The sequence below is a fragment of the Hetaerina americana genome, unplaced genomic scaffold, assembly GCF_022747635.1.
Source record: "Hetaerina americana unplaced genomic scaffold, ioHetAmer1.1.p SCAF_4, whole genome shotgun sequence".
Lineage (NCBI taxonomy): Eukaryota > Metazoa > Arthropoda > Insecta > Odonata > Calopterygidae > Hetaerina > Hetaerina americana.
In genome coordinates, this window is record NW_027286985.1 from 38,625,707 (window position 1) to 38,648,723 (window position 23,017).

At 36.1% G+C, this 23,017-nt stretch overlaps 1 protein-coding gene across 5 annotated transcripts in view; it reads left to right on the top strand.

Moving 5' to 3' along the window:
* Positions 1–23,017, top strand: part of shep (alan shepard) — a 543,944-nt gene that overhangs the window by 486,467 nt on the left and 34,460 nt on the right. For all 5 annotated transcript variants that reach the window (XM_071590328.1, XM_071590331.1, XM_071590327.1 and 2 more), the window contains exons 2-5: positions 7,024–7,171; positions 8,794–8,950; positions 12,322–12,380; positions 12,911–13,038. In XM_071590328.1, coding sequence (XP_071446429.1) covers positions 7,024–7,171; positions 8,794–8,950; positions 12,322–12,380; positions 12,911–13,038 — 492 coding nt within the window. The remainder of the gene's footprint in view (positions 1–7,023; positions 7,172–8,793; positions 8,951–12,321; positions 12,381–12,910; positions 13,039–23,017) is intronic.

The window sequence follows — 23,017 nt, forward strand, 5'->3', positions numbered from 1 at the left end:
TGGTATGTTGGCGCCATTTCTTGTCATTTTGATCTAAAGTCATTGAATATGCTTAAGCATTTTCCGATTTCACCCAATGTTCTCAACCAGAAAGCTGCTTTAAGTGATAAAGAGCGTGGAGGCGAGAGAGAGAGTGATAAAGTGAGTTCTACAAGGGGTTGGTTTGAGGCTATTTTAGCGTTTTGTAACGATTTGCGACGTTTCCTTGGTTGTTCATAAATATGGCCATGGAAAAGGAGCTGAGACTAAGCATTCATTTATTCTTATTGGCTTTTCGCAATATCATGTTGGGATGAAGTATTCGACGGTACATGGAAAAATTAAGATAATATTGTTTTCCGAAAATAATTTATATTTTAATATTCTAGTGTGCGTTCAATTAATTCTACCTGTGAAAATGTGAGTTATTTTATTTAGAGGCACGCAGAGGGGTGTTAGAACTCTAGAATGAAAATAAGTAATTGTGGTATAAATCGTTCGCTGACGGATTACAACGTGGCCTTTCTTTAATGTCACGACATTTTCTTGAGTATAACGGAGCTTCGTCTTTAAGCATGATTTTCTGAATTAATAGTTTTTTAATGGGTCCTGCACGTTTTAAATGCGCGTTACTACTGTGAAATTATGCCCGTCTCTTAGTATGTCAATGCCCTTCACCCACGAGTTCCAAGTTTCTATGTGATGGACCCGATATGTTTCCATAAGGCGTGAAAGTATCCAACCTGTAGGTGTTTATTCCGTGGTGACGGCAAAATGCTATTGGTGGCATCACGGATTGAGATCTCCCGTGTACTCTCATTTTCACATGTGGGTGTTTTTTTCTCTTCCATTCTGATCCTCACCAGTGCATCATTCTCACCCGAGCGCTCTCAATCTTTTCAATCTGGACCCCGCCGTAGTTTCTTTGTAGTTTGCCTTGCCACCCGAATGTAGTGCTCAATCCCCTATCCTCCCTTGACCTTGTGATGTGTTATTTTCGTCATGTGGGGGCCTCAGCAGCATTCCATTGTCGAAATGCTGGGAGTGGATTCATAACTGTTGCAACAGAGGGCATCACTAACCTTCATTGGCACGAGTCTGTAGCTTGGAACGTGCTAATGCGGACTGCCAGAATTTCCGATTTTTCCCTAATGAATAAGGGGTTTTAGGGGGATATTAAATGCGGTAGACATTTTTATTGATGAAAGTTAAACAACTCCTATAATTTTACCGAATGCATCCCCCAGCCCCATTGTCAATTTATTTTCCATTTTTCTGCATTGTCCTGCGTATTTTCTCCTTTCTTCTTTATACACATGTTTAAAACCTCCAGTCTGTACTCTTTTATTTTTCTCAAAATATGATTTCGGAACCGTTTAAACGTATACGTAGGCAATTTTTCATCGCCTTTAATTCCGTTCACATCGCTGTTTTTGTAGATATTTTTCTGACGTTATTCTCTCAGTTTTGCTTATTACCCCGCAATCCGCCACGAGGTCGCATATCGGGGGGCGTTAGGTCTCCAGCTAATAAAATAATTATCTTTAAGTGATTAATGGTATTTGGGAGGTTCAAATTTTTGTCAGTTTTGTTTCCTTCTCTTGCGGTCTCGAACTGTGCAAGGGAAAAATGATTACTTATATCGATCGGTTCGACATTGTTTAGCCTAACGTATCTCTGCGGTATCGTGTACCAATTTATCGCAGCTTTAGGATTATTTATTTTGTGCCAGCGATTAACTCAGTTGCTTTGTACCTCTCTAAAAATATGTCTTTCATAAAATCCTCGTGCTTCCAGTGTCTCACAACAATGATGAGGTGACACTTTTCGGGTGGTCATAAATATTCTTCACGAAACGGGTAACTTTTATCGTCGATATTCTGTTTTCCGAAATTAAATTCTTTTGCGAAGAGTCCCAAACCCTCTGCGCATATTCAAAGTGCGATCTAACAAACACAAAATAACGACTCTCATAGACTTTTTATTGCCAGATTTTCCCACTTTCATATGGTGTCCCCGATTTTGTTAAATGCAGCTCCGCAGATATTTCTGACATGCTTTCTTTGGTATGTTATTCCCGATGATGGTGTGACTCCTTAGGTATTTTTGTTTTCCCGTCGACCTGATCTCCACCCTCCAATATTGTAGGGGGTTAGGATTTATTTCCTCAGTTATTCATCAATGCTTATTTTTTTCTGATTAACGTGGGAGACCACTCTTATATTGTACAGATCGCGAGAAAGAGCCTATCCGCACATTTTCTTACTTTTATCAAGTCTAAATAGGTTCTTATCACTATTCCCGTCTCTGACCTATGCCTGTTCACCAATTTAAATTGATGCTCTTTTCATACTCGATTGTGGTTAAACTGACCCTACCAATTATTATCGAAAATCTCAGTATTTGCGTATCATATATCTCCATTCCTCTCCCGTTTTACACCTATGCTGCTCTCAACAAAGGCTACAGTTCCGCAGCTGGTGGGTTAACTAAACATTTCCATCTACAGCTGTAACGTAATCAGCTCCCCAATCAATCTCCATACTTATCTTCCCTCCCCTATCCATATCTTTCCATTTTTTGTCTTGGACGGCTCGTATTCGTCTACCAGCCAAATTTTCCCTCCCCTACTTTTGTTTGTGTGCATGACGCAAGTGGGCAATCTCTGTCTTATCGGTTCAAATTGATCTAGCACCTTATTCTAGCCAAAGTTCTTCCGCATAAAAGCTACTACAGAGCTGTATGAAGCGCTCTTTCTCCCAATTTCCCCTGAACCCCGGGGTATTATTCAATGGATATTAAATAATACCCCGGAGTTTCAATATTACTGCCGCAGTTTCCTTCATTTCTCGTATTGCCTTTTTAATTTAATGTTCCTGGGCCCCAGCTGTCTTCATCCACGTAGTATTCTCTGGCTCCATCTAAACTTAGTGAACTAATATGTATACCATTACGTATTCTGTTGGTATATTCTTCCTCTCCGCAATGTTCCTAGTGAACCTCTTACGGTCCATCATTAAACATCCTGCCCCATTACATTCGATCTGCGTCATCTTTCCATTTTTACCCCCTGAAAATTACTGTGCACAAGTATTAATCATTTGCAATGAGCAACATAAACCTTAAATATTCAGCGGTAGCTGTACGGCATCTGATGCATCGACCGAAAACTACGGCTGGAATCCGAGGAGTCAGTAAGCCTGCCCATTCCCGCAAAAAATAAAGCCACCGACGATGTCCTTAAAAACATTCGATTCCATCGTAATGCGTGCACGTTTTCGTCTCCTTGTTTTGATCCTCTTCCTCACTCCCCTCCGCGTGTCCTCCATTTTCCGACCAAACCCCGGCCATCCATTTATGCATACCCGCTGTGTCCCCCTCCCACTTACCGGTTCACTTTCTCCCCCCTCTCATCCTTAGCCCGTCTCTTCCCTGTTTGACCATCGCTCCCACCTTCACTCGCTTTAGCTCGTATACCGGTTCACCTACCTTCTTGGGAATGCCGCGGCTGCCCTCTCCTGGATGAGGGGAAGGAAGGGAGAGGAGGACATGGGGCGGAGAAACGCTATGCGAGTCAAGGAGTTGGGAGTGGGGAGTATAGTGAGGGGAGAAGGTGACGCCATGAGCGGGAGAAAGTCACGGTCACGGCCATTGGCCACTCGCGCTATCCTCATTCCATGCGCGGCGGCCCCGTCCCCGTCCGCCCCACCAAAGGCTATCTTCACATCCTTTCCCTAACCACTGCCCTCCTCCAACCCCACCCTAAGCCAAAGAAACCTCCCCTATTCCCCGCTCGCTGAACCTGTTCTCCCCCTCGTCGCCTCCATTCCCCTCACCTGAACATTCCCACCCTTTCCTTGGTTCATTCATGGTTATTGCTCTGTTGTCCTCGCACCATTACGGTGAAGTAGGAGGTGGCGGTGGCCGTCTTTAAGAAGGTTCGCGGCGTTCGTTATGGGAACGGCGAAGAGAGGGGGGTGGGTCATGTATTTCTTGGCGGGTACCGTACGGATGCGCTCATATGCGTGTGCCTGTACGTGTCGGATTCTCGTTCAGTTGTCAGGGCAAAAAATTTCACTGGACGGAGTGTGCAGCAATGTGATTGATTTGGGGTAGGTCTTCTTTAATTTATGGGGATATTGACCGTCATTAATCTCTCAGTTAGAATATTTGTTGCCTCTAGCATATTTATTCCTTATCAAATGCCATTCTCATATGTTTTGAGCAGTTTTCTTTCCCTGCAATGAAAAAAATTCAAACAGATGGCTGATGTCCTGTTTTATTTGGTCCATGCATTTGTCAATTGCTCTACTTAATCCATTCCCTCTAATTTTCTAGTAAATTGATTAATTCTCTTTGGTAATGCTTTTCGGTCAAGTTCCTTGTACATATGTTTCCTCATGGTTTTCCTGTTATACCCCTTAGTGTAGGTTAAGTACAATTCCATCAATAGTATAAATTATTCCAGTATAATTATTGGTATCATACCAAATAAGCTAGGTTTTGGATGGACACAGAAAATAAAACAGTACGGGTATGTATATTTTCCCCTCCCCACAAAACTTAACCTGGCATCCAATTCTACAGGGCAAACATTAACTTCCTTCCTTCCTTTCATTCCATCCGACACCTATCCTATTCCTGCCTCTTCCTTGTTTGCCTAATATTTTCCCCAATAACAAAATCTCCACCATCCCATCGCCAATCACAATGCCCTGACTCCATCTTTCCTCCCTCCTTTTGATTTCTCCCAACAATCCCCTCTCCTCCCCCACCTTGCATACCACTTCCCCATTTGTTTGCCATTCTTTCCATTTCACCTTTCTATCCTTCTCTGTACTCACATTTCAAAAGCCTCCAATCTACACCTATCATCTTGCTTTAATGACCAAGTTTCCCCTCCTTATGAAACAATGCTCCATAGCAAAATATGGTAAGCCTCTTCTTAACATCATTCCTCAAGGTCCCTGACATTGATTCCCTCTATGTGAAATCTTCTTAGCCTAGTGCAATTCTTCTCCTTATGCCTCTACTACTTTGACCATTTTGGTCCAAAACATGTCCAAATTGGATTACTGTTCCACCTGCTCTAGTTTATGAACTCCTAGTTTAATATTTACCTTAGCTTTACTCATTCTTGAAAACTGCCAAGCTTTTGTTTTGTTTACATTGATGCTCCTCTCATACCTATTGCATTGACCTTCCCATGTGCTCAGCAATGCATGCCTCCCCTTGGCTGTCTGGCAAACTAGAGCTAGTTCATCTGTGATTTCAACTGATTTTTATGAATTCCTCACCGTTTTTTATCCTCTTCTCTTTTTCTTCCCATGCCTCTTTTACCATTTCCTCTACAATATGTTGAAAACCATGGGTGGTAATGGACATCCCTGTCTTAATTCTATTCCTAACACTGCCCATCTGGGCTCTTCATCTGCCACTTGCATCTGAGCAGTCTTGAGTCATGTACAGGTTACATGTCTCTCCAATCTCTCTATTCCTATTTTCTGCAATACATTTGGTAATTTGACCCAATTTGTCTATTAAACAAACTTTTCAAAATTTTTGAAAAAGGCTAATATATCCTGATTGTATTCTATTGTCTCTCTATTAGTGATCTCATTACTGCAATGGCATCATGTATACCTCTCCCCTTCCTAAACCCAGACTGATCATCCCCTAAGTAATCATTTTTTCTGCTCCCCATTCAAGTATTCATGATCCTGAGAACCACTTTAGCTGAGTGCTTAATCGAACTTATTGTTCTGTAGTCCTCTCATATGGTTGCCTCTATATTATTTGAATAGAAGCTAACAATGGTCTGATGAAATCTTATGGACCAAACCCTCCCTCATAAATGCCAAGACTTAGTACACAAAAACTTGCTCCTTGTAGTAGTTTTGAGGGGAGGCGACCGACAGCTGAGGTCATTTGCACCATAGGGGATGGACAGGAGAGGATGAAGGGTGGAGAGAAACCCGGCGTCGGCATTAGCCTACTCTTTACGAAAGGCGCCAAGGGGTCTGCAGTTTAACGTCCCATCCGATGGACGACGTACTCACTCAAAGTGCCCTCCACAAAGCACCTCAAGTAGGGATCGAGATACCTCTGAAAACTTGCTCCTATATTTTGCTATACCCTTGAGTAGTTCCATGGGAATGTTGTCAACCCCCTTGACCTAATTTGATTTTAGTCCCCTTATTGCTTTTTTTTTATCTTGCCCTTGAGTTTGCCTGGACATAGCTATTCTCATCTATGTCATATTCTCATTCTATGCTTCATCTTGATGGCATAATGTCTTAATCATTTAGTTTCTCGTTGTATTCTTTCTATCTCTCTTTGCCTCTTTCCTGGCTCATTTAATTGCTTTCCTGATGTATCTTTGTTAGTTTGCCCAGGTTTACCATTCCTAATTCCCAACATGCCTTTTCATCTTTCTGTACAGCCTACTAATTTCACCTTCCATTGTAAACTTTCCATATTCCTGCACTATGTCTTCCACCATGCTTCTTTTACCCTATTTATATATTTCACCCTTCTCACCATCAATTTAGTTTGGAAAAGAAAATACTTCGTTCCTCCACATATATTTTACTATGCACAACCTAGGTTTTGACTTACCTAATGATGACTTAGTAATTCGAAACCTAGGTTGTGCATAATGACATATGTATATGTGGAAGAACAAATTATTTTCTTTTCCGATATGAATCGCTTCCACAGGGTGAAGCCTCAAACCATTCTATTCTCAGTTTCGTTATTTAGTTGTTAAACTATTTTTATTAACTCTGTACTGATTTTATAATTTTATTATTGTACTTAATTAATGGTAGTGTTTTATTAATATTTATTTATTTAACATCCAATATTGTCATTATTTATTTATTTCAAGTTTTCAGCAATGATAAGTTAATAATGAAATTTGAATGAATATTTACTCATTAAGAAATGTATTCCAGGGAGAATTTTCAATCATATTTTTGGTATAGTTGATGTATTTACTTTGGAATGATGTCACTTAATTATGTTTTCAATTTTGTGTTTCAGACGTCTTACTCAACCCAGCAGCCACAGCCCATCCATCCACAGCAGCAGCAGGTTCAACCTCAGCCACCCCGAGTCCCTACAGCTACATCCCCTTCTACCACACATAGCAGCAGTAGTAGCAGCAGCAACACAGGCTCACAGAGTGGAGGTAGGCATCAGCTGTTTTTTTCTTGGAAAAATATTTCGAAGGAAGGAGAGTGGTAATATGTTCTCCATGACTTGACCTTACTTATTATCAGTGACCAAGGCATAAGTTACCTTAACTATTCATCAAAATGCATTGCAACGAACAGTAGTATTTGTAAACCATTGCTTTATGTTTAATGTAATTTACAAAACCGTATATTTCAAAATGAGCCTGAGTGTTATTAGGAGACTGCATGCGTAAAAATCCTTCCTTATTGATGAAGTGTGTGTTTACTTTGTCAACCTGTTCCTGATCTGGGCCATGAAAAATGGAGGTAGGAGGTTTGTTGTTTAATTCTTGATCAAACCTCAATGATAACTTTTCAGTAGTCGTGAAACTCTGTCAAGTGTCAGCTATATTAGAATATTTTCTTTATCAATAGACTTTGCTTTTAAGTAAGTCTCAAGTTCAAGAGGAAGCCTAGCATTATGCCCTCAGGACTGTCATGCCTATATACTATGCGAAATGTAGTAATAAACTTAAATACTTGGCAGGGCACAATCAGTGAATATAGACAAAAATCTAAAACAGAGAGACTGTGATGTGTGGTGCACCCTTCATCAGTACAAATGGTCTGCCCTGGCTCATGAAAAATATTGTAACCAATAAGATCGTATAGGCTGTTTTTGACACCCCATGTGCCATAGTTTTGGGAAAACCATTCTAACTTAAAAGATAATGCCCAAATCCCAGAAATGGTTAAGAGAAAAATCTTCTAAAAGTGTGCTATGGCTTAGAATAGCTAGTCCATTGGTGGTGTGTCTTATGAAGTAAGGAAATTTGAGTCAGCCCTAGAAAGGTGAGAAAATTTTGTGATCAAACTTGGCTGGCTATCCTCAATTAGCTAACTATGGTGAGAACACTGGATGAAGAGCACTAAATTAAAATGGAAATATGATGAGGGAAGATTTTGTATTTAGTATAATTTTTGATAGAAATTCACTTTTTCTACAAGATTTTTTCATCATCACAATTAGTATTTCCTGCACTGTAGATTTTATCCCAAATACATGTTATCTGTTTAATTTTATAGAAACCTGTGCTTATTTGAATTTTTTTTTTACTATCCAGAAATTTAAGTAATATTGTGTGCATGTTTGGAAGCATTGTTTCTACTATAATATTCCAAAAGTCTTACAATAACCATTACCATTTTGTGGATGACAGTTAAAGCTTTTAATTAATACAGCCACACTTTTAGTTTAAAATATTTATTTTGCTAGCATCAGAAACCTGATGATGGAAAACATATTACTTTAGAGTAACTGATACTACTTGCAAAATTAAAGTTAACTTACCCAGATTATTTTTATGTAAAATGTTGCACAATTAACATTCAGCAGTAATTTACTCTGGTATTATTTGTTATTCTGAGTGTAGGCTAAACATTCTAGGAAGATTAAGGGGCTATCTAATGATATTAAAGAAAGCGCCCTGCATTACTGAATATTATTGTGTATTCTGAATTAACTTTTGTCCAGGAAATTTAGTAAAGTTCTTTGCACATTACCTAATGCTTCATGTGAACTAACAGTTTCTGTATAGAGTTGTTTGGTTTTATGTTTTTCATTTTTTCCAAACAGGTGGAGGAAACAATGCAACCAATTCAAGTTTAGGAAACAGTGGAGGAGGTGGTAACAGTGGCAGTACGCTTCCAGAACAGCTCTCCAAGACCAACCTGTACATCAGGGGATTAACCCCTACCACGACAGACAAGGATCTTGTCAGCATGTGTTCTCAGTGAGAATGCTTTATGCTAGATATTAAAGAAGTGCATTTGTTTGTAATTAATGTTTAATATGTAGTGGGACCTTTTTTATTCATCACTATTGTAAAGTTAGTGTGCTTGAAAGTTAAAAAGTTTTTTTTTTCATTAGTAGGTATGGAATATGTCAGTTTGGTTAAATTATGGTTAATTTTTCATTTGAATCGACTTCTGTGATTTAATACACTGTTAAGTAATTGTGTGAGTAATTACTTTATACAACTGTGCCATGAAACTGGGTCACTTGGACTTAGTTAAATGCTTTTATTTGCCATTTTATTGATTTCCATTATGCACTTTTAAGATGTAATTTCAAGTCTCAGATACGTGATGGATGTTAGTTGATTTTTTTATTTATTTCAAAGTGCAATACTGAACGTTTTGTCATAAAATTATCCACTTATTTTGGACCTAGTTCAGGAATGCCTCAATTTTCATGGCATCAAAGATAGTGGTGTTTGTAGTCCATTAAGGTATTTAAAACTAATATTATCTCTAGTGTTCAAGTGGGATTAACTAAATATTCTAGTTAAAACTTGATGCAATTTTAAGGTCTTCCAGTTAGTTCATAGGCAGTGGCCTTGGTTGTAGGTATGGTTGAACCTTGTTTTATGTAGCTTGTTTTCATGTGAAATGTGCTTTTAAAAAAGTGACTGAGTGGTCCCGTGTGATTTCTGTTTTTTTTCTTAGGATGATGTGTTTTTAAATTTCATAATTTTGTTTCAGCAATTTTACATTAAAATTTTGTGATCCTTGTTGATGCCTCTTCAGTTGGGAATATCACAGAATGCTGACTCATTGCTCTTCAGTTTTGCCCCTCTTGTGCTTTATTATCAAGTCTTTCCTTCAAAATTAATGTAGCTCTTGTAGAATTCAAGTTTCATATTTTATTCTGTACATGTTGTACCTTAATAATCTAGATAATCCTTTTTTAATTGAATAGATCACTCTTTGTAATCAATTTAAGGCATGTATTGCTTAGTTGTAGTCAAATGATTCTTTTAATAATATGGGAGAAAATCGTGACATTCTATCTGCATGGAGGGGTGAAGCTCTGTGAGTCATCATAAATGCAAAGTGGATGGTATATAGTTAGAAAAAATATATTTTTGTACTAAAAATTATTGCTCTTTTGTTGAATTCATTTCAGTTTCCATCTTAACTTTCAACTAATTGCACCTAAAAGATATGCTTCTGCATAATATTTTCCTAAAGATTTTCTTATCCTAATTTTTTATAAATCTTTGTAATTATTGGTGAATTCCTAAAATTAAGCTTTTTCTTATTTTTGTATTCTATTTGAAATTGCTCATTAATGTCCTTATTCTCTCCTTCCCCTTTTTATTGTTTGTACCTACCTTTTAAGTGGTGACTGGTGTTGAATCGTTGGGAATTAAATTTATACTCCCGTTCATACTATTAAAATTTATTACGGTAGAAGCCAATTGACAAAATGTAGTTTTTATCCTCTGAAATCATTTTCACAACAGTGTCTCTTACTTGAGTTCTGATTCTTCTGTTATCTCTGCTGCCTCCTGGCAAGGAGTGCACACTCGTCTTAGAAAGGTTATATTTGCCCAAGTTCCTGTTCAAGGGCATCAAACTGTGATAAAGATTTCTGCATTTAGGAGTCATTTTCCATATACGTATATTAATAATGATGTGAGATACCCTATTTTCTCAATAAATTCATAGATTTTCAAATATTTAAATAAGCATTTATACTTCCATTGAATCATTGATTCTCTCAATGCTTGAGTATTTTGATTTTATATTTTATTGATGCTTAAAAAAAAGGATATGCCTTACACGAGTCCATGTGGGACTTGAGTTTATACATAATGTAATTATGTGTGAAGCAAGATTTTTTACAAGAAATTGAAATGGTCAATTCTTTCCCTTGAGACTCAAACCTATTGTATTAGTTTGGTGACAAAATGAGAATAGGATAAAAGCTATAGAAGAAGGCTTAAATATTGGATTCATGAAGTCTTAGAGGCTTGCGCTGTAAAAAGATATATTGCTTTGACTTGCAAAATTTACGTTATGCACAATGAAAAAATACAGGAAATCCATTAAGCTTTGTATGTCAATTCAAATGTAATGTGTGATTGCAAGCAGGAATGTTATTATGCACTTCAGTATGCACTTGATTAATTTGCTGTTGGCCAGCTATTCTCTTGATCTTCTATAAATAAATGCTTCTGTGGATATGAGAGGGCATGAAATAATAATCTCTCTAAGTGAAGGAAAACAGGAAAAACCATGGAGTGCCTCACTCAATTCCTGAAAAATTGAGTGAATTTCAAATGAGTCATATTTACTTCCCAGAATTCATTCTTTGAGAGAGCATGTGATCTATTTAACAGTTTGTGTTAGTGAAGTTCCCAAACAGTTAATTTTCTTTTTCTAGTTTGGATGAAATTTAATATTTAGGTGTAAGATATGTTGAATTGGAATTTTGTTAGATAGTCATCACTAATCCTTTAATAAGTATTTATTTATAACTATCGTTCATATTTTTCCATGTATTGATATGCGCCCATTAAAAAAATTAAGACAGTTTCAAACACTAGTAGTTCAACATGCAGCATGCCTGTATATATGCAAACTCTATTTCCTGTTAACAAATCTATTTGTGCTGAATTCTATTCATCTGAGTTTTGACTGATTTACAATGCAGTTAATAATGATAGTCTTTTGACCACTCCTAATTATTAAATTTGTTACACCTCAATGACTCTTTCCTTAGAATACATGGTTAAATATATTTGCAATGGACCATATGTATTATGCATCATGCATGTCATTTGCTTACATAGATTTTCTCAATGGTATGAGGTGCTTTTGTCCTAAACAACGTTTTGGCATTCTATTTTGAACCAAAAGCTTTGTATAGAATATCATTTTATCAGTTGTAATTGCACCTATTAAAGCCCATGTAAGAATATTTTATTTTAATACTAATAACTAACTATAATTTCTAATATGTGAGGTGCATTTGTCATTTTGATTTAAAGTATTCAGATCTCACCAATCATGAATTCTCTTGCATTTAAGAGAATAAAATATTTACTCTAAAAATTATTGAAAGCAATCTATCATTATAAGCACTGAAAGTAATAATAAATAATTTGACATTGTTAATGCAAAATCATTGGAGAGGAGCTTAAATTATAAGTAACCTATGTGAGGGTAGTTCTTAAGTAGTTTTATGTGAAATTAATAAGTTCTTAAGTAGTTCAATGTGAAATTAATAAGTTCATAAATAGTTTAATGTGAAACCCATGCTTTTTGTACTGAATGAAACTGGAAGCAATTCTAAACTTATTCTAATTAATTTCAGGTATGGAACTATAATTTCTACTAAAGCGATATTGGACAAGAATACCAACAAATGCAAAGGTGAGAGGGAATATTTACTAATTTTTGTTAATGTAATTGATGAAGATTATATTACTCTTATTATTATAAACGTTCCAGTAGTAGAAATAACAGTTGCCCCATTGATATGATGTTCTCTAATTAAAATTACATCAATGTGTTCAAATGCTTGAAAACTCTTCCATTATGTTATATATGGAGAATATATATTTAAATGTAACTTTTAAGCTTAAAATGTTTTTGTAGTCACTCATTGATTAAAGTAATATATAAGTATTTGAAAATTTTAGAAAGTAGGCATCATCATTGCCTTGAAATATTTGGTGTCCTTGAAATTAGTCTATTAGCTAAGTTTTAAAGTACAAATGGGTGATGATATTGATAGATTTCATATAGTAGACTGAAATAAAAGAAGTTACTCTCACCAAAGAAATTCAAAAGTTGGAATTTTGCCTTCAGCTTAATTTTGTATTAATCATATTATTCTTGTTAGTCATTTCATTTTTAAATTGATTATCACTGACCTTTTTTTGTCTCGATTATTGTTTTAGGTTATGGCTTTGTTGATTTTGAGTCACCAGTGGCAGCAGAGACAGCAGTGAAGGCTCTCCAATCGAAAGGGGTGCAGGCCCAGATGGCCAAAGTGGGTATCTCGCTAGTGGTTCACCGTAGACACAGTGTACGTTGCATGCCCACCGGTTCATCGGTCGCAAGTACTCTTGTTTATTTTCCCCCGGCCCTCCCCTTTATGCTCCCCCAGGCCCCAGTCCTCATTCCTCAAGGAATTTGTCTCGGCAAACTCCACCCTTGTCCTTTTCCCCAGAAGGTTAGATATTGCCTCTTAGTTGCAAAGCATTGTATTTTAATATATCATAATAATAATGCTGAATGCATTTGAGTCAATTAAAACTTGAAACTAATTTTGTGTCAAATATCAGTAATATTTGACCAGCAATTGAGTTTTTATGGTTGAATTTTCTGAAGAACATTTGACTGATGGCAGCTCTAAGTCAAACATTACTCTGAGACCATTGGAGCCAGAGGAATATAAAAGAATACATTTTTACACTCACTTTGGTATTGGATAATATTTTTTCCCTGCTGTTCAAGGTTTCGTGATAATTATGTATTATAAAAATAAGGAGAGATCAATTATTGATTTAGCAACATGCAGTAAAGCCTCTTTGTTTTAAAGTTTAAGGACCAAAAAATTTTGTATTTGAAATAAAATTAACATAGTAAAAATTTCTTAAGATTTCACCTGTGGATTTTGGTTGGTGGAGTTTGGTTTTGGATGAGTTAGGACAGTGGATGTAAGTCCACTAGTTGTGTAACTACTATTTTCTTAGTTGATACTGAAACAGTTAATTTATTTGTCTTCCATTCATCTCACCAGCTAGAATTTTTACCTCATGGTGTCTATTTTGTTTGCAGCTTCTTGCCCATCTAAAACCAATAAGACCATTTTGCTACATGAGGTGTAGCAAGGGTCTCTTTCATTCTTTCATTGTTACTCACTGAAGGGATCTGTTCTTTGAGTCAGCACCAATTTAATGCTATCATATAGCATTAAATAGCGTAATGATTTTCCTAGACAGAACACACATCATACTATTGGCTTAATAAAATTTAATGCTTCCTCATTTTTGATAAAGTCGTTTCCCACACCATGATTATTTTCCATTAGTTACGACACTATTGAATTGTATAATGGTATTGGTTATTTATTGAAATAATAAGATTCTAATACAAAAAATATGCAATACATGTATTGTATTACAATTTCAAGAAAAGCAATTGTTGTCTCCTAATCAAATACCCAGTGTCATTATTTTGTCACAACTTTGATGTGTACATATTTTACACCAAAAACTGTTGTCCTGGTTGAATCTGCCATTGTTTATGGCATTTAAAAAAATTATAGTTTTGAGGATGAGTATAGAGTGAGTTGCTGGCATGGTATGACTAAACCTGTCAAAGTACCCTAATAATCCTACAACAACTGCATTAAGTCCAAGCCTCCAAGTACTTTTAAGTAAGTGTAATGCTAGAGTATAGAGAATACATTCTCCCTATGTTTCTTCTGATGACGGGAGATGGACATAATCATTCATTGTCAGATACAAGAGAAAAGTAGGAGTCTGAACTTCAGTCATGGCAATGCACCTCTTCCCCTGAACTCCACACCTTCAAGAGGGAGGGGAACACCATTGAAAAATTGCTTACATTTCAAATTTCTGAATATGTTTGGGAGCTTACGACATATGGTCTCATAAGTGCCTTGTTAAGAGCATAAACACTTGTCATTCACTTTCCCGCAGAGAGTCCATCATCAACTTCTGTTTCATCTACCCAATCCACTGACCAAGTGAAAAATGTAAAATGAAATACTTGTGTGCAAATGGCTAGTAGTATGCCTGACATGCTCCTGGCCGGCTATGAGTTACCCATCATTTTTTATTGAGGGAGCCCTGCATCCATTTGGGCACCGGTGGAATGATTAAAATATATCCAATAATTCAAGGTTAAAATACTGCTTCGATTCCTATCATCTCTATTGCTTTTTCAAGTTTACTATTAAGTAGTAGTAGTATTTAGGGGAGGCAACCGACTGCTGAGGTCATTTGCACCACTTTACTTTTGACGAAAGATTATTTCCTCAAGGGAGATTTTTCAAGAAACAGAACAGATTTCTTTATAATTTCAATATGAAACTTGGTATAAACACTTAATTGCCCTATTTTTGGGGAAATATTTGAAAGGTATGTTCTCAAGTTACAGGACCAGTTGATGACTTCAAATTTCACAGTAGGCATATTAACATTTGGTACATGGTAGTCTAGTGGGTTACTGACTACTGGGTTACTGACCAGAGGGTCTGGGTTTGATTCCCTGGGATGCCTTAGGGCACTTTTAGTTTCTCCCAAGCTGTGTGATTGTTTTAATACATGATCACCCTGGGAAACCACAGCTTGTACAGGAGAAGGAGCTGACTCCTACACCTTGATGTGTGAATTGGTCAGCCGTTTGGCTTGATATTGGGTGAGCTCTACCCTCATCTCTTAAGCAAACCTCAGGGTTTATAACTTTGGTTTTTTCTCCATTTATCTAAGTTTCACGTGAATCAATATTTCCAATTGGGTGGAATTGAAATAAGGAGGTTTTACTGTATTAATTGGTGGAATAAAATTTTTTAATACATATATGTGGAAAGTTAGTTAAAAAATAACTTCTAACTACACTAGAATTTGAACCTGGATCTTTAAATTTCCTGCAAAGTGTCGTAATCAGTTATGCCAACAAGTCTCTTCTTATACTAGGATAATATTATTAATTTTAATGAAGTAAGAAATACTACTGATCAGCAATATAGTTGCCATAATAATTAATACACAAATTTCAGGAAATTATTCCTGGGAATAAATGTTCAATTCATTTCAGAGTAGTCGTAGTTTCGTGCAATGGACTGTAATAATGTTTCAAAAAAGAGTACTTGGACTATTACGTTGTATTCAACTATGTTACTTGAAACACCAGATATATAAAAAAAGATTGTTGATTTAGTGGGATTTTCGTTCACGAAGTGATGAAGTAGATCTCCCATAAAAGTAGAATGTTATAGGAGTAGAGCGTTCAAATAACATTTGTTGTCGGCTAGATAATCTTTTGGCATTTCCATTTAAATTGTGTAATTTGAAATTTATTGTAATATGTAATTCAATGAATTCTTTGAAGCATTCTATGGGAGATCATTTTTTCATCACTTAAAAGGAAATGCTGACAAACTTTATAGATATAATATAAATAATACAGAAACGTTACTGAAAACTGTATGAAGGGAGGATTTAAAGATTTAGGAAAATGAGGGAGGAAAAGTTTTTATGGACTTAATTCATAACATTTATGAGGGAATAATTTGACTGGAAAACATAAGTCAGATCAGTGCTAGTTCCTTGAATAAGTATCAATATGCAAGGACCGTAGAATGATGTCTGATTTTGTGTGCAATAAAAATGGTTTTTAGGGTCATTAACAAGAGGATGGAGATTGGGGAAAATGAATACGAGGGCGGTTCAATAAGTACCTGTGTTAGAAATGAAGAAACCAATTTTTCAAAAACATTTTTTTTCAACATTGTTCCCTTTTAGAAAGATGCACTTCTCCCAACGTTCCAGCCATTTTTTTTAACCCTTCCAAAAAATAGGATTTGTCGAACTCTCCAAAATACGCCTGTCTCGGTGATAACTTCTTTGTTTGAGTTAAATTTTTTTCCCGCGAGCCATTTCTTCATGTCAGGGAATAAGAAAAAGTCGCAGGGAGCCAGATCGGATGAATACAGGGGTGCGGCAGCAATTCATAACGTAGTTCATGCAGTTTGTTGTTTATGCAGCCAGATCAGCTTGTTGTCCACCGTGAGCAATCACGGCACCCATTGGGCCGACAATTTTTTCACGCCAACTTATCATGTAAAATATTAATTGCCATTCCGGTCAACACACCCATGGCCTCTGCTACTTCGCACACTTTCGTTCGTCTATCAGCGACAATCTTTCGACAATCGTCAAACAGCGACATGGACTTTTTGAATGATTTCCTCGGTAGCCATGTCTGCCGGGCGTCCTGGTCGCTCCTCATCAAAAACAGATGTTCGCCCACATTTAAATTCGTTGAAGCAATATATAACTGTGGTCATAGATGGCAAAGTGTCCCCATAAACAGCATCCAAATTTGCTTTTATCTCCTCGCATTTCTTCCCATCCAAAAACAAAAAACAAACTGGTAGATGCTGGTAATAATGATATAAAAGATTTCACAGCTTGATGGAAGAACAAAATGACTTCGTGAAGAATGGTTTAATGATATTTCAAAAAGGTTCACATTATTTAATGCAAATGGCCAGGAATAGATTAATCCATGGGATAAAATCACATAATCAAAATGTTCTCAAAATTAGACAAGATTGCTTGGTCATTCTTTGGCAGTAAACATTTTTGGCATTAGTTTAAAAAAATATTCAACCTTAAGTAACAAAATTATTTCTTCATTTGCTAGCTCTATTAATGGATTCTTTCAGTTTGAAGTGACAGACCCACACTATGAAGTTATGTGGATTTTGGCAAACCTGGAATGGTGGCTTTTCTAGAGTGACTGTTGGTATGGGAAATTGTGCTCTTATGGAATTTTCTATTCAAAAATCATTTTGACAACAGTCAACATATTTTGTTTATGTGTTTTGGAACATCTTATCTGATATAATGATCTTTTAAATGTCATGGTGTAAGAAAATGCTCTTTGGCTAATCAAATTTTAATAATACATCAAACAAACCTAAAATATATTACATGGTCTACATGGATGATTCTTCATCAGTGTTAAATAAAAAAATATTAGAGAGAGTCATAATGTGAACAATTTAGGGAAGATTAAGTACAGCAGAACAATTTTGAGTGTCACTAGTAATGGAAATTTAAACTACTAATCATAACTTCTGTATGCCAGGATAAGATACATGCTCTGAAATGAATAAATTACATGACTAAGAGTTAGCAGTGTAATTTATGCAATTTAAGAATACCTGAGTAAGATTTTTCATGTCAAACATGAATTGAAATTATGAAGAATGAAAATGACTTTGATCCAAACCTGATGAAGCGTGAAAAACGTAAGAACTGGTGACTGAAAAATGGGCTGATTTGCACTGCCTCAATGCGACAGTAAAATGGTGATGGGCTCCTGAATAGTAAAAAGGATTGAAACTTGCTTTGTTGTATCAAATCAGACTTCAATAGTGAAGCATGTGAAAGAGAAAATTCCCTTTTTCCCACCTTATGTATTTCCCTGCATTTTGCACTTTTTTTCTTGGGTCTTGAAGAAAGTGTAATGTTAATTGATACCCATGGTTAATGGCCTGTTTGTGTCAAGTATCCTTGATTATATGCAACTTGATAGGGTTATTTTGCCATGGGCAACAAGCACTAAATTTATATTGGAAAATCCTTAATTAATCTCAAGCATATTTATATCTGTTCAATTATATGTCATCGATTATCTCAGATCTATTATAGCTAATGAATTTCAAATAGTTTTTCTGGTGGTAATTTTACATTGTGTCTTCTGCGTACTGGGTGTTAGATAAATGAATTCATAAGGAAGATTGGCACTCCACATTATTCAACCTTGTGTAAGAAGAGAAAGTCTGGAATCATTAATTTATAAAAGAGTGGTGAATCCTTCTGGTAAAAATTCTGGTTTGTAAGTGAAGAACTTTCGACCACCTCTTGCCATCTCTATATTTTGACAACGGAAATTTGGATTTAAAAAATTTATGTAGGTCCTAAATAATCTAGACCTGACTAGTCCAGACACTCTCATCATATGGAGAGGGCCCCATGATTAAGTGTCATTATGTGATCATGAAGTGGCAGTTCTGCTACACTTAGTGGGCACATAGCTTTTCTAAAATAATTTCTCCAGATATGGTTAACAAAAAGCCCAGTAAGTCAATAATGGATATTTCCATTAGTATGTTTTATATCATTAAGTGTTACATACTGTAAATAATTTTTATGTTTATCTAAATGGTACATTTTTCGAACACTACACACATTTATTGTGAGTAGTACTTCCAATGCATTATTGGGAGTCTGTAAATATCTACCTGTGATGTTGTTTTCTCTTGGCATAAAATTTTTATTTCCTTTATATTCTTTCATTTTTTGTGTTAATAAGGAATTTATTTTAAGTTTATTAAAATTAGTATTAGTTCATAGCATTTAAATATTGGTGAAATGGTGTTCTGACCTAAAATAATTCTTCATTTTTACATGATTTCATTGGTGAAATAATGAATTGTTTGAGCTAAAGTTGTCCTTATAATTCAATACCATTATAATATATATATTCCATTACAAGCATTTAAACCAACACTTCATTTTTCCATTGAGATTTATTGACTTAACTAAATCTAGTCTTCTTCTACTTAGTGTATTCATCTTCTACCAAGTTCTGTCACAAAGCTTCAACTGTATTTCTGGTTAAATATTTTAGCAACATCAACAATATTTAAATTCCTATGCATCTAATCTCCAGATGTATGCCGGGGATAAGCTGATGTTTCAGTGGCCATGTATTATTTTGCGGCACCTGAAAATAATAGGATCATAACAGTATATTTAGGGTCACAGTAGTCCAGGGTTAGTGCGTTGGACTACTGACTGGAGGGCCTGGATTTGGTTCACTGACGTACCTCTCTGGGCACCCTCAGCTCCACTCAAGTTGTGTGATTTTCCAAGTACCAGATCTTCCTGGGAAACCATGGGAAAGGAACTGACCCCTCTACCCTGATGAGTGAATTGCACATGTCATCTGGCTTAGTACAGTGACCTCTACCATCACCTACCAAACAGACCTTAGGGTTGATTACTGGTATATGGTTTTTTAATGGTATTTCATCAGCCATATTTACAAAACCACTGTTTTGTTTGAAGTTGATAATCAATGTTTCTATCTTCTTTTTGCCTAATTCCATAATGTATACTCCTAACTACTATTTCACCTGGGAATTCTTAGTAAATACCAAAATAATGCTAACACTAATTATTTAGTAACAATGATAGGACTAAGAATTAAATGCTGTCTTGTGTTATTTTTCTCATTCTGGATTTGGTGTTTCATTTTAGTGAATTTTAGGCATTCTTATAAAAAACCAGCGAGTATAATATGAAAAAATGTTATTGGTGTAGAGCAGAAAAGTGAGCAATAACAAAGAATTCTATTTTGAGGAAGATTTTAGGGGAATTTATTTTATGGATGGGTTTTTGGAATTAGGTACCTAAAATATGCAATAGCAAATGTATTACCAATCCTGTTTTCATCTCACTTTGTCTTTAAGTTCAGTCTCAATGGTTACTGACTTGCCAGAATAAAAATAATAGTAGCAGCATTTTTGAAACCTTGCTGTGATTACCCTTATCCCTGTGGAGTCGGCTGATACCACTCTCTTGATCCATCTGAAAAGTATCATGTATCAAAAACAGGACTTCCCATGATAGACTACATGGAAAATTTTAATATACAGGGTGCGGCGCTTAAATCCGGACAAGCAAAATTTTAATATACAGGGTGCGGTGCTTAAATCCGGACAAGCACGTGTTTCCTTGAATGATATTTCCTCGCCAGGTTAGCAAAACCTTCCCCAGACTTCTCCAAAGTATTATACTTAGCCACAATTTTGTAAACAGTTGATCTGGGGTACCAAAAGAATGGAAATATTTCAAAATATAATGCCCAGCGCTAGCACTTTTGGTAATAGCGGCTGCACGTACTGGTAGACATAGTGTACTCTGCACTTGTATGTAACATCTCGGCCATTTAGAGGTTATGACTTCTTACTAGATGCCTATGGCTTTCAAGAGTACCAAGCGCGACCTCCAGTGGTACCACAATATGGCGGGAAATTCACAATGAAATTTATCAGGATTTAAGCGCCACACCTTCAACTTGAGGAATTAACATGAAAACTCCAATGACAAATTGTAGTTTACGTATTTAAAAAATAAGAATCACAATCCTTCATTAATAAGTTTAGTTTATTGTCTGGTAAAAAAATTCTTTTTTTCATTCACAGAATGATTCAAAATTATTTTTTCAGTTCTCATATGGTTGAGTTTTTTGAAGGGTTTTACAACAGTGTCCTCAGATTGATGCCCGAAGAGTTCTCTGCTTTAAAATTTGGGATATTCCTGACAAGTACCTCGAGTAACCTGGTGCAGTGAATCTTAATTTCCTATGTCATCGCTCTGCTATCATTTCAACTCCCTCTTCACCACTGCCACCATCAAGCATTCCCTTTAATTCTTGGACCTCCTCCTTGTTTAATTTTCTCCCATGGTCTTCATTCAATTCTTTCACATTCACTTTATAACCTTCAGTCATAATGACTGACCAAGAGCCAAGGACTGAATTAATGTCTTTTATCATAAATCAGATTTACTTGGGCTCAGGTTCTTCTCTTACCTCAGGCCCTAACATACGGAAGGTACCTAGAAAGATGTGTCATTCTTATAACTCCGTCTACTTTTGTGACTTGGACCAGGGATGAGGTCTTTGACCACCGAGCCAGTTTTCAAGTTGGCGAACAGAAAATAATTTGAGGGGGATAAATCTTGCAAAAAGGGTGCATGAGGTAGCAATTCAAACTTTCATTCATGAATTTTGGCCATTGCAATTACAGATTTGTGAGCTGAAGCATGTCTTGGTGAAACAACACTTTCTTCTTAGCCAAATGTGGCCGCTTTTGCTTGATTTCTTCGCTCAAATGTTGCAATAAGTTGGCATAATACTCGCTGTAGATAGTTTTTCCTTTTGAAAGATAGTAAATGAAAATTATCCCACACGCATCCCAAAAAAACCGACGCCATGACCTTGGCAGCAGATGAAACGGTCTCCGCCTTCTTTGGAGTGGGCTCTCCATTTTGAATCCATTGCTTTGATTGTTCTTTTGTCTTGGGTGTGAAGTAATGGACCTATGTTTCATCCATGAATATGAAACGGCAGAAAAATTCTGCTTTGTTGCTGTGAAACTTTGCTAAACACTCAATTGAAAGATATTCACGACACTGGTTTTGCTCGAGTGTGAGCAAATGTGACATCCATCTTGCACACTGCTCTCATGTCCAAATTTTCTAAACTGATCAATGAAGTTTATCACTCTGTGGCTGCTTCATACTTATTCTTAAAACTCCTAAAATTGGATGGAAAGGGCTCCAACAAACCTCCTGGCAGCTGGTTCTATTCAACGATAATTCTGTTTATAAAAGAGTATTTTTTCTAATTTGTTTTTTGTGTTCTTATTTTTATTTTAAAACTGTTGTCGTTTTTTTCCTTTTAAGTTTTTCTATCTCTTTCCATAAGTCTTCCCATGCTTTACATTTTTAACAACTATGAGAATCACACCTAACCTACTCCTTATTCTTCTATTTTTAAACTCTCCCATTTCAGTACATCCAACATTTCCGTGACCCTATCTGTTCTTATGTACCTTCCAAGTACATATCTTGCTGCCTTTCTTTGAACCTTTTCTATCTTTTTAATATGTCGTACCTCATATGGATCCAATACTATAGACGAGTATTCTAGGATATGGCTTTTATGCTTTTTCTTTTGTGGCTTCGCTACTTCCTTTAAATTTCTCATCACCTAATGAAGTACTTAAAATGCTTTCCATGTCACAATATCTACCGGGACTCCCCACCCAAGATCCCTAGTTAAGTAAATGTCTAAATATTTGCAATGACTGCCACATGGGTTTCTTTCTCCAAAGAGGGTGTGAATATCCTTTTGTGCATTCTTTTTGTTTGAAAAATATATATGCTTACTCTTACTGACATTAATGCCCATATTATTATTTGTAAACCAGTCACCCAGGCGATCAATTTCATTTTGTAGTATTGCATGGTCATTTACATGCTCTACCTGCCTGTATATAATCCAATTATGAGCAAAGAGCCTTACTTGGGAATGTAAAGTATTTGGTAGATCGTTTATGTAAAAAAGGAAGAGTAATGGCCCTAGAACACTGCCTTGTGGAACTCCTACTATAATGTTTGCTTCTTTTGAAAATGCATCCCCTATTTTGACTTCTTGAATTCTGTCTGAAA